At 43.7% G+C, this 16,721-nt stretch overlaps 1 protein-coding gene across 4 annotated transcripts in view; it reads left to right on the top strand.

The window, feature by feature from the left end:
- Positions 1-16,721, top strand: part of LOC109924302 (multidrug and toxin extrusion protein 1-like) — a 46,725-nt gene that overhangs the window by 2,613 nt on the left and 27,391 nt on the right. For all 4 annotated transcript variants that reach the window (XM_048612579.1, XM_048612580.1, XM_048612578.1 and 1 more), the window contains 4 exons: positions 9,615-9,683; positions 12,519-12,667; positions 14,229-14,271; positions 16,293-16,337. In XM_048612579.1, coding sequence (XP_048468536.1) covers positions 9,615-9,683; positions 12,519-12,667; positions 14,229-14,271; positions 16,293-16,337 — 306 coding nt within the window. The remainder of the gene's footprint in view (positions 1-9,614; positions 9,684-12,518; positions 12,668-14,228; positions 14,272-16,292; positions 16,338-16,721) is intronic.

Below are 16,721 nucleotides of genomic sequence, written 5' to 3'. Positions count from 1 at the left end.
AAGTATACAAGCAAAGGAAGCGAACAATAATATGCAGAGTTCTTAGGGCATTGGCAAGTTGCAAAATGTCGAATTTTAGGCTTTTGCATTTGGTGAATACAGCATCTAAGCAACATGAAGGCAAGATACAGGACAACAATTACTAAAAGAAAAACTACAATATCCTGCACTATTGTTGTACCCAATGATCCCAACCAGTTTTGCATTCATTAGTATGCCATGAATACTTGTTAAAACTCCAGCACACTGGTGTAATGTTAACAGGCAGAATTTGTTATCCAAAACAGAAAATATGTGTTCACAAATATGACTGTATCGGTGAGATACATACCTAGTCGGGCAGGTTTCTTCCTCCAAGTTCCAGTGAGTACAATTTTTTTCATTTACTCTGCTCCTTAATGAATAAGGTCTTTAGTCTCATAGAGTTATGGTGACCTACAGCACAAAAAGGACCTTTGGCCCAACATGTCTGGACTGGGCAGAAACAACCACCCAGCTGTTTTAATCACATTTTTCAGCATAAGGCCCACAGCTTTGTATGCGTTGGCATTATAAATGACCATCTAACAGGTTGATTTGAAATTTGATTATTAATTTCGCAGTCATGATTAGATTTCTCAATAATTTCTTGTCGCAGTCTGACTTGCTGCTTTACAAATCAAGACCAGCGAATCCGTTCTTTGTCTTTTAGTTGGGTAGTTTTAACCCACATATCTTTAATGACATCCAGGGACCATTGCGCCCTGGAGGTTCCATACTTGTGGCAGATTTCAGTCAGTGTCATAGAGAGGTCAAATTGTTCAATGTATTATTTTAAATTTTGGAGAAGTTCGTCTTCAGATATAATGGGCGGGGCCTGCCCACCTTTAATGATCGTGGGCAACTCAGATTAAAACATCTTGAGCAATGTTTTTATGCTTCTGATATTAGAGCCGTTGTGCCTATTTATAGGGCCGTGGGTCCTTTATGACGGTTTTGATGTGTAGTTTTTGCTTTGGGCTCACGTTTCCTATTGGCGATAAGGTTCTTTGAACAGAATCGCATTAGACTGTCCCCGAAAATCCATCACATGAATGGACTTTTATTATAAGAGGAGTCCTTACCTTACAATGCCGAAGGGTGTAGGGAATGTTCTCAGGGTCTCTGCAGTCTTTGCAAATCCTGCCGACTACGCTAAGTTGTTGAATACTGTCTTTTTTTCTTCGAATAACCAGTTATCAATAGTTAAAAATCTGAGGATTTTTATTCAGAAGCAGTGACAGTTACATTCTGCTTGCCAACAATAAGTGTGTAACTGCATAGATTCTAAGTTCGGCTTACATTTTTAAACATTAAGATGCTGATAGCTTTATCTAATTACATTTTGTTTCCAGCCTTAGCAACACAATAGGCCAATTACTACAAGACATTCCATCAGTAAACCATAACCCTATTAGCAGCAGGAACAAATTGAACTGTTATACGACATTGGCTCAATCACACTGTTTTCTCATATGCCCACAGAGACTAAATTAGTTCATCAGGACAGTTTGCAAAGACTTGGCTTGTATTCCTTTGAGTTTAGACAGTTGAAGTGTGAATTGTGTTTTAAAACAATAAATGGATTTGAACAAGTAATGAAACTATCTGGTTAGTGATTACAGAACAAGACAGCACAATTTTGAAATTAGAGCAAGATCATTTGGGGATGAAATTGGAAGTGGGCTTTCACCCCGTGTGTAGTGAAATCTGGGTCAATTATATTTTTTACTGATTATTGAAGAATATGGATGAAAGGCTGATAAGCAGAGCTGAAGTAGCTCTCTGTCCTTTCCGTAACTAAATTATGGAATAGGTTTAACTGGCTGAATGGTCTAGCCCAGTTCCTATTTGCCTGAAAGCAATTAGGGAATTAAAACGTGTAGGTGTTGATCATTCAAGCGAATGTGGAGTTCAAATAGTAATGTAAGCAAACAGTGCAGAATGAGTGGAACAAGAAACTTTCTGAAGAAGGGTCTAGGCCCGAAACGTCAACCTTCCTGCTCCTCTGATGCTGCTTGGCCTGCTGTGTTCATCCAGCTCTACACCTTGTTATCATTGTTGATGAGGTGGGTTTGTGTAGGATAATCAGAGTGCTTTGAGGCCAGCAAGTAGCTTCCTCAGTGTGGAACTGGAGGAACACAGCAGGCCAGGCAGCATCAGCGGAGCAGAAAACTGAAGAATGGTCCTGAGCCGAAACGTCAGCTTTCCTGCTCCGCTGATGCTGCCTGACCTGCAGTGTTCATCCAGCTCCACACTGTGTTGTCTCTGACTCCAGCATCGGCAGTTCTTACTATCTCTAAGTAGCTTCCTCATATTATTTTTTGTTTGTGATTTAGATTACATTAACACCTATTTGTTATCTCATCAGTTTTTTTTTAATTCACTCATGAAGAAGCAGGCAGGTGGGACTAGTTTAGTTTGGGATGATACAAAAAAAGACGTTGCTGGAAAAGCTCAGCAGGTCTGGCAGCATCAGTAAAGGAAAATTCAGAGTTAATGTTTCGGATCTGGTGACTGTTCCTCAGAACCAGTTTGGGATTATGTTTGGTAATGGACTGGTTGGACCAAAGGGTCTGTTTCTATGCTTTATGACACTACTTGATCAGTGGGTGAGGTGGCAGTCAGTGGCAGTCCTTAGCGATCTCGTTGGTTCCATGATATGTCATAGCTTCTGATAGAGCCTAATTGTTTTTTCTTTATTTGTTGATGTGCTGAGGGCGTTGCTGACTAGGCAGCATTAATTGCCCATCCCTAACTGCCCAAAAGGCAGAGCCAACCACATTGTGGTGGGACTGGAGTCACATATAGGCCAGACCAAGGAAGGATGGAAGTTTCCTTCTGTAAAGGACATTAGTGAACCAGATGGCTTTATCCTGACAACCAACAATGGATTCATGGTCATCATTAGATTCTTAATTCCAGATATTTATTGAATTCAAGTTCCACCATCTGCCGTGGCAAGATTCGAACCCAGGTCTGCAGAATGTTATCTGGCTCTCTGGGTTAACAGTCCAGTGATAATACCACTAGGCCATCACCTCCCCAGTTAAAGGAACAGCCCACTGATTCCCATTGACCGCTCTCCTTCTGGTGATGCATCTGGTATTGCAGTTTGCTAGAAGAGCACGGAGGTTAGAAAGAGCACAAAGTGTTCTTTATTTTTGGGAGGTTTCAATGTCCAGAGCTTACTGGTTCTGCCAATGATTAAACCAACTGTATCCTGAAGGATGTAGCTGGAGCACAGACAGGAATGGAATCAGGTGAAAGCAGTCCCATCCAATAGGTGACCGTGAAGAGAATTGTGTGACCAAACTTGTCAAATGAAAGGATAAGGAGCTATAGTTTTCTTCTGTCACAATCACATAGGACATCACTAGTGTCTGCTATGGGTCATCTTAGCCCTGTAGCTGGGCAGAAACCTGATTGGAAGGATGCGAACAAGGACTTTTTGACAAAGTTGTCACAGAATTTGGGGGAGAATACACATTCAAAGTCTAGAGGAAAGTCACAGAGACTACTTTGCAAGGAGGGAGAGGTTGCTGGTTAATTTTTGAGCAGGGGTCGAGGATGACAGATTTGAAGAAAGGGAAAATGGCATCTGAAGAGGGTGAACAATGAACAGTATAAACTAAATTGGGAGTCAAAGCATTTAGTTATTGACAGATTTAGTGAAGCTTAGTTACTAAAGTAAATCTAGTGATGTACCATCATACACGTGTATCCATTCTCTGCAAACATAAGAGCCTTACAGCATTGAAACATTGATCCATCACTTGTTTCCTGATCAATATTTATCCCTTGGTCCACATGACTAAAACAGATTATCTGTCATCTTCGTGTTGCTGTTTGTGGAATCTTGCTGTGCTGAAATCACATGTACTTCTGCCATTAAATTAAAGGTGAATTCACCATAGTAGACCACAGGACTGCACTCCCATTGGAGAGAGATGACTAGTGATGGTTTAATCCAAGAGTCACCACATCTCAGGCAAGGGGGAAGAGGCTCAGGAGGAAGAGTCCTTCATGGTAATCTCAACTAGTGTAGGAATTGAACCCATACTGTTAGCACAGTCCAGCCATCCAGCCAACTGAGCTACACTAGCACTCTTACAGCTGGTCTTACGACAGTGACTACTACTTCGAAAACAGCTTCTCCGACTGAATCAATTTCTGAAAATAAATTTAAACATCACCTATTAGATTGTGCACTAGTGAAGTCCCAAGTTTAATAAATAACTGGTCAACTTCAAAGTGTAAAGCAATATTCGTGTACACAATTAAACAGTTTAAGTTTCACAAACATTAAGATCATAAGCGTGTGGTCAGACCTAGGTTATCCTTTCACCTGGAATTCTTGTTTGTAGGATGGAAAAGCAAAGGACCCTTACTCTTCCTAACTGCTATTCCAGCTTTAATCTCACAAAGATTGTTTAATAATTTCTCTTGTGGTTGTTATTTTGGAAGGCGCTAGCCAACTACAATTACTGATCCTAAGTATATCGAGCCAGAGGGACACAGGACGCTGCTGAACTTCATATCGAGGATCAAAGAAAAGGTAAATTTGAAACTTGGGGAGGTTGGGGGTTGGAAGGGAAGAGAATGGGAAAACCCACGACAGTAAATCCTCTGTTCCAAATCTTTTAGAACAACTGGGGAGTTTGTGGAATTTTGGGGGATTGGGGAATTAAATTGGGAACATGGATATAAACTAAAAAAAACTAATATTAATAAAAACGTAAAAGCATAACTTTCTGTATCATTCAACAAAACAAAAGTGATGTAATTGAAGGTTGCTGATTGCTAACTTCTCCCAGTCTTCCTTGCTGTTTCACATTTACCCAGAGCCTTCACTGTGCCTGAATAATGGGCAGTGGGCATTAAATGATTAATGGCCACCATTTGTTGTGTGGAATGCATTATTGCATTTATGTTATGTTAAAGGAAAGAACTCCTATGTAGGATTTTCTAAAATTTCAGGACGTTTCAAAACCCTTCACATCCAATTATTGATACTAGATTTGAAGGCACAAGTACCGACCAACCTCATTCCGCCCCCTTGACCTGTCCGTCCTCCCTGGACTGACCTATCCCCTTCCTAACTCCCCACCTACACTCACCTTTACTGGCTCCATCCCCGCCTCTTCGACCTGTTTGTTTCCTCTCCACCTATCCTCTCCTCTATCCATCTTCTATCCGCCTCCCACTCTCACCCTATTTATTTCAGAACCCCCTTCCCCTCCCCCTTTTCTGATGAAGGGTCTAGGCCCGAAACGTCAGCCTCTCTGCTCCTATGATGCTGCTTGGCCTGCTGCGTTCATCCAGCCCTGCACCTTGTTGTCTCGGATTCTCCGGCATCTGCAGTTCCTACTATCTCTGATTTTTTCAACTTGCCAGCCAGGTTTAAAACTGGTGTTGTAGACCAACACCTGACTACAGGAAGCGCCTGGATGTCATTTCTATTCACTGCCAATTCACTAAGCCTACAGCTGTAGGCTTAGTGAATTGGCAGTGAATTGAAATAATATCCATTTCTATTATTTCTATTATTATTCATGCATGCACCAACAACTATTTGAGGTACATGGTATTTGCAAACCTGTTGAATCTAAGTGCTGAGGACGAGCCATTGTAAGTCAGTGTAGAGGGAGAACCATTGTCACCGAGTAACAGTCCAAGATGGGAAAGACAGGGTAACAAATCTCTCAGAAATTCACAGCAATGCGCAAAATCCCTACGTAAGTACCTAGCAAGAGCATGGCGACAACATATCAGTAAAAGTGAAAATGTTAGAGCTAATGTATAGGATGAAAATTGATGTGTAGGACTTACTGGGCTGGCTTGCAATACCCAGAGTAAAGACAGAACTGGTAGCTTTCACTGCAACAATGACAAAGTGAAAACTGCAATGAGAGTAGGAGAAGGAATAAGAGATACGCAAGAGGCATTAATGTCAGGAAGAAATCTTTATATCTCCAATGGTGTGACTGAACCCACAATTATGTTAAAGAAATACATGATCTACTCAAACTCTGAGATAACAAGGTGTAGAGCTGGATGAACACAGCAGGCCAAGCAGCATCATAGGAGCAGGAAGGCTGACGTTTCGGGCCGAGACCCTTCATCAGAAATGGGGGAGGGGAAGGGGGTTCTGAAATAATTAGGGAGAGAGGGGGAGGCGGATAGAAGATGGATAGAGGAGAGGATAGGTGGAGAGGAAACAAACAGGTCGAAGAGGCAGGGATGGAGCCAGTAAAGGTGAGTGTAGGTGGAGAGTTAGGGAGGGGATAGGTCAGTCCAGGGAGGATGGACAGGTCAAGGGGGTGGGATGAGGTTAGTAGGTAGGAGATGGGAGTGCGGCTTGAGGTGGGAGGAGGAGATAGGTGAGAGGAAGAACAGGTTAGGGAGGTGGGGACGAGCTGGGCTGGTTTTAGGATGCGGTAGGGGGAGGGGAGATTTTGAAGCTTGTGAAAGGTCCCAAGCGGAATATGAGTTGCTGTTCCTGCAACCTTCGGGTGGCAACATTGTGGCACTGCAGGAGGCCCAGGTTGGACATGTCATCTGAGGAATGGGAGGGGGAGTTGAAATGGTTCGCGACTGGGAGGTGCAGTTGTTTATTGCGAACCGAGCATAGGTGTTCTGCAAAACAGGCCCCAAGCCTCCGCTTGGTTTCCCCAATGTAGAGGAGGCCACAACGGGTACAGCGGATGCAATATACCACGTTAGCAGATGGGCAGTTGAACATCTGCTTGATGTGGAAAGTCTTCTTGGGGCCTGGGATGTGGGTGAGGGAGCAGGTGTAGCACTTCCTGCGGTTGCAGGGAAAAGTGCCGGGTGTGGTGGGGCTGGAGGGGAGTGTGCAGCGGACAAGGGAGTCACAGAGAGAGTGGTCCCTCCGGAAAGCAGATAAGGGTGGGGAGGGAAAAATGTCTGTGGTGGTGGGGTCGGATTGCAGATGGCGGAAGTGTCGGAGGATGATGCGTTGGATCTGGAGGTTGGTGGGGTGGTACGTGAGGACGAGGGGGATTCTTTGTTGGTTGTTATTGTGGGGACGGGGTGTGAGGGATGAGTTGCGGGAAGTGTGGGAGACATGGTGGAGAGCGTTCTCGACCACTGAAGGGGGTGGAAGTTGCGGTCCTTGAAAAATGAGGACATCTGAGATGTATGGGAGTGGAATGCCTCATCCTGGGAGCAGATGCGGCGGGAGGCGAAGGAATTGGGAATAGGGGATGGTATTTTTGCAGGAAGGTGGGTGGGAGGAGGTGTATTCTAGGTAGCTGTGGGAGTCGGTGGGCTTGAAACGGATATCGGTTTCTAGGTGGTTGCCCGAGATGGAGACAGAGAGGTCCAGGAAGGTGAGAGAGGTATTAGAGATGGTCCAGGTGAACTTAAGGTTGGGGTGGAAGTTGGTGAAGTGGATGAACTGTTCGAGCTCCTTGTGGGAGCACGAGGCGGCGCCGATACAGTCATCAATGTAACGGAGGAAGAGGTGGGGTTTAGGGCCGGTGTAGGTACGGAAGAAGGATTGTTCCACGTAACCTACAAAGAGGCAGGCATAGCTTGGGTCCATGCGGGTACCAATGGCCACCCCCTTTGTCTTTAGGAAGTGGGAGGAATTGAAAGAGAAGTTGTTGAGGGTGAGGACGAGTTTGGCTAAGTGGATGAGGGTGTCAGTGGAGGGGGACTGGTCGGGCCTGCGGGACAGGAAGAAGCGGAGGGCCTTTAGGCCTTCTGTATGGGGAATGCAGGTGTATAGGGACTGGACGTCCATTGTAAAGATGAGGTGTTGGGGACCGGGGAATTGGAAGTTATGGAGGAGGTGGAGGGCGTGGGTGGTATCACGGACTTAGGTGGGGAGTTCCTGGACCAAGGGGGAGAAAATGGAGTCCAGATAGTTGGAGATAAGTTCGGTGGGGCAGGAGCAGGCGGAGACCATGGGTCGACCAGGGCATTCAGGTTTGTGGATTTTGGGAAGGAGATAGAAGCGGGCGGTGCGGGGTTGGGGAACGATGAGGTTGGAGACCGTGGGTGGGAGGTTTTTTTCTCCCCCTTTTCTCCCCGCACCCCCATCTCCTACCTACTAACGTCATCCCGCCCCCTTGACCTGTCTGTCCTCCCTGGACTGACCTATCCCCTCCCTACCTCCCCACCTACACTCACCTTTACTGGCTCCATCCCTGCCTCTTTGACCTGTCTGTTTCCTCTCCACCTATCTTCTCCTCCATCCATCTTCTATCCACCTCCCCCTCTGTCCCTATTTATTTCAGAACCCCCTTCCCCTCCCCCATTTCTGATGAAGGGTCTGGGCCCGAAACGTCAGCCTTTCTGCTCCTTTGATGCTGCTTGGCCTGCCGTGTTCATCCAGCTCTGCACCTTGTTATCTCAGATTCTCCAGCATCTGCAGTTCCTACTATCTCAGAATGGGATGAAAGTAGGGCATGTGGAGAGTTATGAGGATGGAACGGGTTACAGAAATGCAGGGAGTTTGATTTAAAAAATCGTTGAATACTACGATAAGAATTCTAACTATCAGGGGTTGCCAATGATTGATAGCCAATGTATTTTAATAAAACATTGTCAGTATCTTCTGTTGTGTTTTTATTAAGCATAGCCCATTCATTTCAAAGGACAGTGAGTGTTTAGCTTTGAAGCAGCCTCATTCACAGTGTAATGTACAGGGACAGTCTTGTGCTCGTCCTGCATGGGAATGTTCGGGTTACCATTCAGCCATGGAGCTCAGCAGGATCTTTACTCAAGAGTATGGGTGGCTTGGTGTGAGTGAGGCCAGCGATGGCAGTGTTTTGGATCAGTTCAATTCAGCAAGGGTGTGATATTGGATGTTGGCCATTACAGCATAAGATATTGGAGCAGAATTAGGCCATTCAGCCCATCAAGTCTGCTCCATCATGGCTAATATGTTTCTCAACCCATTCTCCTGCATTCTCCCTGTAACCCTTCATCCCATTACTAATCAAGAAGCTATCTGTCTCTGTTTTAAAGACACTCAATAACTTGGCCTCCACAGCCTTCTGCAGCAATGAGCTCCACAGATTCATCATCCCCCTCTGGTTGAAGAAATTCTCCTCCGCTCAGAAAAAAAAACATTGGAACAGTTCAGTCTGAAGCAAACAAAAGATTATTGAGGATTTGTATTCCACAGAATCACAGAATGTTGTGGCACTGAAAGAGGCTATTTGGCCCATCGTGCCTGCACTGGTTCTATTACCTAGTGCCAACCTCCTGCCTTTCCCTCTTTTCCCTGCATACCATTACTATCCAAATAAACATCCACACACTCTGACATGCCTAAGTTGAACCTGCCTCCAGCACATTTCCGGGCAGTGCATTCTGTTCCCTAAACTGTGTGAAAAAAAACGTTACTCCCAATCACCCTCGATTTGTTTGCACATGGCTTGAAAGAGTACTGCGAAGGAGAGAAGTAAAGAGAAAGAATGAAGAACAAAAACTAAATCACCGCGGTATTCTATTCATTTATATATAAATATTTGCATATAAACTCTATTATTCTGTGGCATGTTGGGCTCCTCCAGGGTGACCCTGCTAAATCCTTTCTTTCCATTTTTGTTTTTGGACAGACAACAACTGTATTAGGTACCTCCATCGGTGTCGGGTTGTCTGCAGCATGCGACACACTCTTATCTCAGGTAGGTGCAACATGTTGTACAATGGGAAGTGATGGCCTCCCAACAATTAATCATTTGTCTCATGGAAAAATAATCTTTAAACTCTTTGCTTTAGGGAAATCGACACCCTTGCAAGTGTAAGCCACATGGACTAAGAAAGTATCAGATACAATTCTTGGTCTGCCCTGAATAATTTGATGTCAGTCCTTGCACATCTGCCACAATTGGTTTCAACAGTATTGAGCCATAGACAGCAAAGAACCAGGAACAGTACAGCACAGGAACAGACCTTTCAGCCCACCAAGACTATGCCAATACACAATACCTTATTAAACTAAAAATCTTTTGCCTCCACACTGTCTGCATCTCTCTATTCCCTGTCTATTAATCTATCTGTCAAACTCAGCCAGGAGTTCTGAACTAGCAGGCAAGGATGATGACTGTGAATTTCAGCTTTGGCGGTGATGCAAAATAGAAACGTACAAAATAGGAGCAGGAGTTGGCCATTCAGCCCATCAAACCTGCTCCATCATTCAGTGTGATTGTGGCTGATAATCTAACTCAGTCCCCTGTTCCCGCATTCTCCCCATACCCTTTGAGCCCTTCAGTCCTAAGAACTACATCTGACTCCTCCTTGGAAACATTCAATGTTTTGGCCTCAACCGTTTTCTGTGGCAGTGAATTCCACAGGCTCACCACTCTCTGGGTGAAGACATTTCTCCTCATCTCAATCCTAAATGGGCCACCCCATATCCTTTTACTGTGACCCCTGGTTCTGGACTCTGCAGTCATTGGGAAAGACCATTCCGTGTTTATCCTGTCTAGTCCTGTTAGAATTTTATAGGATTCCATGAGATCTTCCTTCATTCTTCTAAACTTTGGTGAATATATTCCTGGCTGATCCAATCTGTCTTCATATGTCATCCCAAGAATCAGTGCGGTAAACCTTCACTGCGCACCCTCCATAGCCAGACCATCCTTCCTCAGATAAGGAGACCAAAACTTTACACCATGGTTCAGGTAATATAGAAGATACAGGCAGTTTCTCGGTTGTGAATAGGTTCCATTCTGGAGTCTGTTCACAAGTTGATTTGTACTCAAGTTGGAACACAATGCAGGACAATATTTGGACGACACAGTGGCTCAGTGGTTAGCACTGCTGCCACACAGCACTAGGGACCCAGATTCGAGCCCACCCTCTGTGTGGAGTTTGCGTATTCTCCCGGCGTCTGTGTGGGTTTCCTCCCACAGTCCAAAAATGTGCAGGTTAGGTGGATTGGCCATGCTAAGTTGTCCTGTAGGTGGGTTAGCTATGGGAAATGCAAGGTTACAGGGATAGATCTGGGTAGGATGCTCTTTGGAGGGTCAGTGTGGACTCAATGGGCCAAATGGCCTGATCCCACACTGTAGGGATTCAATGTACCAATATAAAGCCACTGTTTGTAAGTATGGACATGGTCATGTGTCTGGTCTTTAAAATTATGCGATTGTATTTGTAAGTTCAGGAGGCAATGGCCTTTTTTCTCTTTATTCATTCATGGGATGAGGGTGTTGCTGGCCAGGCAGCATTTATTGCCCATCCCTAATTACCCAGAGGGCAGTTAAGAGTCAACCACATTACTGTGGGTCTGGAGTCACATGTAGGCCAGACCAGGTGAGGATGGCAGCTTCCTTCCCTAAAGGATATTAGTGAACCGGATGGGTTTTTCCGACAATCGGCAATGGATTCATGGTCATCATTAGATTCTTAGTTCCAGATATTTATTGAATTCAAATTCCACCATCTGCCCTGGCGATATTCGAACCCGGGTCCCCAGAATGTCACCTGGGTCTCTGGATTAACAGTCCAGTGATAATCCTGCTGGTATTATCACTAGACTATGGATCCAGAAACTCAACTAATGTTCCGAGGACCTGGATTCAAATTCTGTCACAGCAGACGGTGTAAGTTGAATTCAATAAAAAATATATTTACTAATAACCATGAAGTCTTTGTTGATCATCAGGAGAAACCTACCCTGCCTCGCTAATGTCCTTTAGGGAAGGAAATCTGCCATCCTCACCCAGTCTGGCCTACATGTGACTCCAGACCCACAGCAATAAGTGGCTTGGAGGGCGACATGAAGTTAGTAGTGTTCCCATATATCTGCTGCCCTTGCTCTGCTAGGTGGAAGTGGTGGAAGTGAATTTGGAAGGTGGTGTATGAGGATCTTTGGTGAATTTCTGCAGTGCATCTTGTGGATTGTACACACACTGCTGCTGAGTGTCAGTGGTGGAGGGAGTGGATGCTTGTGGATGTGAAAAGAAGTATGAGCATTTGTAAGTCAAATGTTTGCAAATCATGAGCCCCGTAGTAAACTCGTCGAAAGAAAATGGAGAGAACATATTAACCAGTGTTCTGAAAAGCTGAAAGGAATGGATGTTGCTAGCGCATGATCTTACTGACCGTAAGCACAGAATTAAAATGGACAAAACTTGGCATTCAACCCAGAGAGACTATCTGGACTAGTCTAACCTAAGGTGTTAATGTTTTGTTGATGAACAGTTCAGTTAGAATCTGATTTCTGTTTAGTTTGATGGTTATACACCAAAGTCCAGATAGAGATATTTGAAATGTGTTGACAACGACGCAGTTGCTTGAAGTATATGTAAAATGTTTCAGATTCCCTGGTGGTTTCACTAAACACTGCATGTTAAATGTTGAGCAAAAATGCATTAGTTCTAATATGGCTTTGGTTAAGGGATAGGAGCATTTTAATTAGTTTTTTTGCAATATTGCTGCAGTTGTTATAGAAAAATATGGTCTACTTGAAAATGATATAACAGTTAATATTGATCCTTTATGCTAATTTTCAGACGTTTGGCAGTAAGAACCTGAAGCGAATCGGAGTGATTCTCCAACGAGGGATCCTCATTCTCCTGATCGCCTGCTTTCCCTGCTGGGCTTTCTTCATAAACACTGAGCACATTTTATTGGCTTTGAAACAGTCTCCTGCAGTAGCCAAGTGAGAAAGTAGCCCATTTTCCATTTGCAATTTTATTCCATCTTGCAGGTGTCCTGGCCAGCCACATACTGAAGGAACTTGCTCCCATGCATAGATTAATGATGTGGAGGTTGGACTGGGGTGGACAAGGTCAGAAATCATATGAACACCAGGTTATAATCCAACAGGTTTATTTGAAATCACAAGCTTTCAGGGAGCACTGCTCCCTGGTGAAGGTGAGACTTCACCTGATGAAGCAGCAGCACTTTGAAAGCTTGTGATTTCAAATAAACTGCTGGAATATATCAATGAAACATTTTACCATGTTTGCAGTTTACATAAATAGCGTAGATCAGGGGAGTGAAGCCACAGTAGCTATATTTGCAGACAACACCAAACTAGATAAGAAAGTGTGTTGTGAAGAAGACATGGATACAGATAGGTCGAGCAAGGGGGCAAAGATTCGGCAGAAGAAGTAGAATGTGGGAAAATGTGGAGTTGTTCACTTTGGCAGGAAGAACTAAAATGAAGGATATCACTTAAAGGGAGAATAACCGCAGAATTCCAAGGTCCAGAGGGATTGAGATGTTCCAATACATGAAACAGAAAAGGTTAGTATGCAGATACAGCGCATAATTACAAAGGCTAATGGAATGCTATCCTGCATGAGGAGGAATTGAATCTAAAAGTAGGGATGTTATGCTTCAGTTATACAGGGCGTTGGTGAGACCACATATCATGCACTATGTATGTTTGATGTCTCCTTATTTGAGGAAGGATGCAAATGTAATGGAGGTGGTTCAGAGGAGGTTTATTAAATTGGTACCTGGGAAGTGAGGAAATGGACAGGCTGGGCTCGTTCTCACTGGAGTTTAGAACAATGATGGGTGACCTGGTTGAGTTGTATAAGACCCTGAAAGAATTTGGCATGGGGGATGTGGTTGGTATGGTTCCTCTTGTGGGTCAGTCCAGAACTAGAGGACTCTGATTTAAAATTTGGGACAATCTCCCAGAACAGAGATGAGGAGAATTTTTTTTTTCTCTCCCAAAGGTTGTGTGACTTTGGAGCTCTGCCTCAGAAGGCTGGGCCATTGAACATGTTTGATATAAAAGTTGAAAAATTCTTGTTAAGCAGGGAGCCAATGGTTACTGGAAGTACATGGGAATGTAGAATTTGAAACACAAGGATCAGCCACAATCTTAATGAATGGCAGATCAGGCTCCATGGGCTTAATGGTCTGCTGGTCCTATTTTGTACGTTCCCATTAGACTATAAAACAAACGTTAACTGCTTGCCTGGACGAATGTTGTGCCAGACCAAATAATAGTAGAAACATCAGTGTTGCCTTGGGCGAGTATCTCTCCAAAACAATGTTTTCGTTCTTACATTGTGTTTCCCATAGCAGTCTGACCGTGACACCACAATGTTGCAGATCTTACTGCCTCATTGACTTTGCACGATATGTTAGCACAGCACCATGCTTCATGACAGTGTTGGCTTGGCTCGAATTTACCATTAGTGAGAGGTGGTGAAGGCCTATGTTTTAATTATGGTGAACAGTCTCATTTATTTTTCTTGCAGGTTAGCACAAAACTATGCGATGATATTCATTCCTGGTCTTCCTGTAAGTAAATTATTATCGATAGCAAACACACGTGCAGATGGATCAATAGACAGCAAAATTCATTCATTACTTGAAATGTAGACAGTCTGCAAAATGGATCCACCCGTGACTAACTGGATAGATCCATTAAACCAACCTGATCAGGTCAGTTCGCCCAACTGGTCACAAACGGGAGGCATAACGACCGCTGGCCCTATTGGGAAGGTAATGGCTGCGTAATATTGTCACTGGATTAGTAATCTAGAGAGCCCCAGGTAACATTCCGAAGACCTGGGTTCCAAACCCACCTCAGCAATTAGTGAATTTGGAATTAAAAAATAACATTCAATCCATAAGACCTCTTGTGGCATATTGGTAGTATCCCTACCCCTGGACCAGGAGGCCTAGGTTCAAGTCCCATCTGACCCAGACATGTGTTGTAATATTGATTAAAATATCTATGACTGATAACCCATGGCTCTGTGCCAGAAGAAGTCTTAAGCAAACGAAATACATGCTACAGAGCTCCAGTACTTCACCAAGATGCTGCATGCTTTTATCCATTGCCTTGAACTGAAGCAGTTACATTTGCATTGAGATGCTGATCTGGAGTATCTCAGGATGGTGTGTGCTTGTGCATATGCTAAGGCTGCTTGCTCATAATTCTACGTAAGGCTTCTTAATTCCTTATATATCATAACACTCCTTTGTTTACTTATATGCATAGAAGGTCCTTAAATACAGCTCACTAACGTCATGCCTAACACCTCTTCCATCCCATTCTCATCCTCAGCTGGTAACTTCTCTCTCGCTGATGTCATTTTACTGATGTAACCAATTGCATCATCATGATTTGCATTAATCCCATTAAACTACACTGTTCTCCAATGTGAACTGCTACACCCCTACAGAGAAGGCTCTTGTGGTGTAGTCGTAGTATCCCTACCTCTGAGCCAGGAGGCCCAGGTTCAAGTTCCACTTGCTCCAGAGCTGTATCATAACATTTCCAAACAGATTGATTAGGAAAATATCAGAAAGGAATGAGTCCCCACCTAATGGACATAGTTTGACATCATGAAACATTTGCCATAATGATCAAACCAACAGTAATTAATTGTGCATTAACATGCAAATGTTATTTTTCAATACAGCAAAGATAACTCACACAAATGTCTCAGCACTGCTCCCAGCACATATATGATCCCAGTGCAGTCTCGAGTTCTCTAACCACTGCCTCCTGTATGTCTATCTCTCCGTTCCCACTCATGTGAAGCCACTTCCTTTAATGAAATACCTACTTTAACTTGTTTTTCATGTTTGTATCTCTTTGCCTGTGGAGGTTTCATTTTTGGTATGATCTTTATGAATTATGAATTAATTCTTTAAATGTTTGTCATTGTTGACCTACCATCAGATATCAGGGTTCTGAGGAAGGGTCACCGGACCCGAAACGTTAACTCTGATTTTTTCTTCACGGATGCGGTCAGACCTGCTGAGCTTTTCCAGCAACTTTGTCTTTGATCAGATATCTCAATCTAATTTCTAAATCTAACTCAGCCAACTTCCAATTCATACCTATGCAGTTTACTTTGTCTCAATTTAAGTTTCATATTAAGTTCAAGTTTTGCAAAATTGCATTCAAACTTAATGTAAAATTTTATCAAATTATGATCACTCTTCCCAGAGGTTCATTACAATAGTGCTGATAATTTATCCTTGGTCTGCCAATTCATCTGAAAGTCTCATAATGCAGCACTCTCTCAGCTGCACTGTGTTCAATTTTCTGTCATGGGACTTAAAACCACAACTTGCTGACCATCAAGCAAAAGTGCTGACTAGCTCAGTATTTTATATTTGGACTTTTCAAGTTCAGGGCTGCTATAGCCTGGGCCATATAGGGCCTCAAAAGTCACATTGAGCATAATTCTAACACAGGTCTGGTTCAAACCTTCGGAGGAAACGTAAGTGTATAAACGTCTTGACCATTTTAACAGGGACGAACACAACGTCCACTCCTAACTATTTTCAATATTCTTTTTTAGGCAGCATTTCTTTATGTCTTAGAGGTCAAGTACCTTCAGAACCAGGTAAAGTCACTAAGTATGGGAATGTGCACAAAATTACTTCAATAAATAAGGGATTGGTTAGCTTGGATGGCTGGTTTGTATTGCGGACTGATGCCAATAGTGTGGGTTTCAATTCCTGCACTGACTGAGGTTACTACGAAGGATTCTCCTTCTCAATCTCTCCCCTCACCTGAGGTGCAGTGACCCTCAGGTTAAACCATCACCAGTCATCTCTCTCTTTAATGAGAGACCAGCCCCATGGTCCAGTAGGTCTATGGTGATTTTACTTTAATAGATCACAATAAGATACAGACGTGGTTAGAGACAAAAAAAAGACTGCAGATGCTGGAATCCAAGATGGACAAACAGGAGGCTGGAAGAACACAGCAAGCCAGGCAGCATCTG

The sequence above is a fragment of the Rhincodon typus genome, chromosome 26 (genome assembly GCF_021869965.1).
Source record: "Rhincodon typus isolate 14 chromosome 26, sRhiTyp1.1, whole genome shotgun sequence".
Classification (NCBI taxonomy): domain Eukaryota; kingdom Metazoa; phylum Chordata; class Chondrichthyes; order Orectolobiformes; family Rhincodontidae; genus Rhincodon; species Rhincodon typus.
This window is presented reverse-complemented; position numbering and strand designations above follow the sequence as displayed.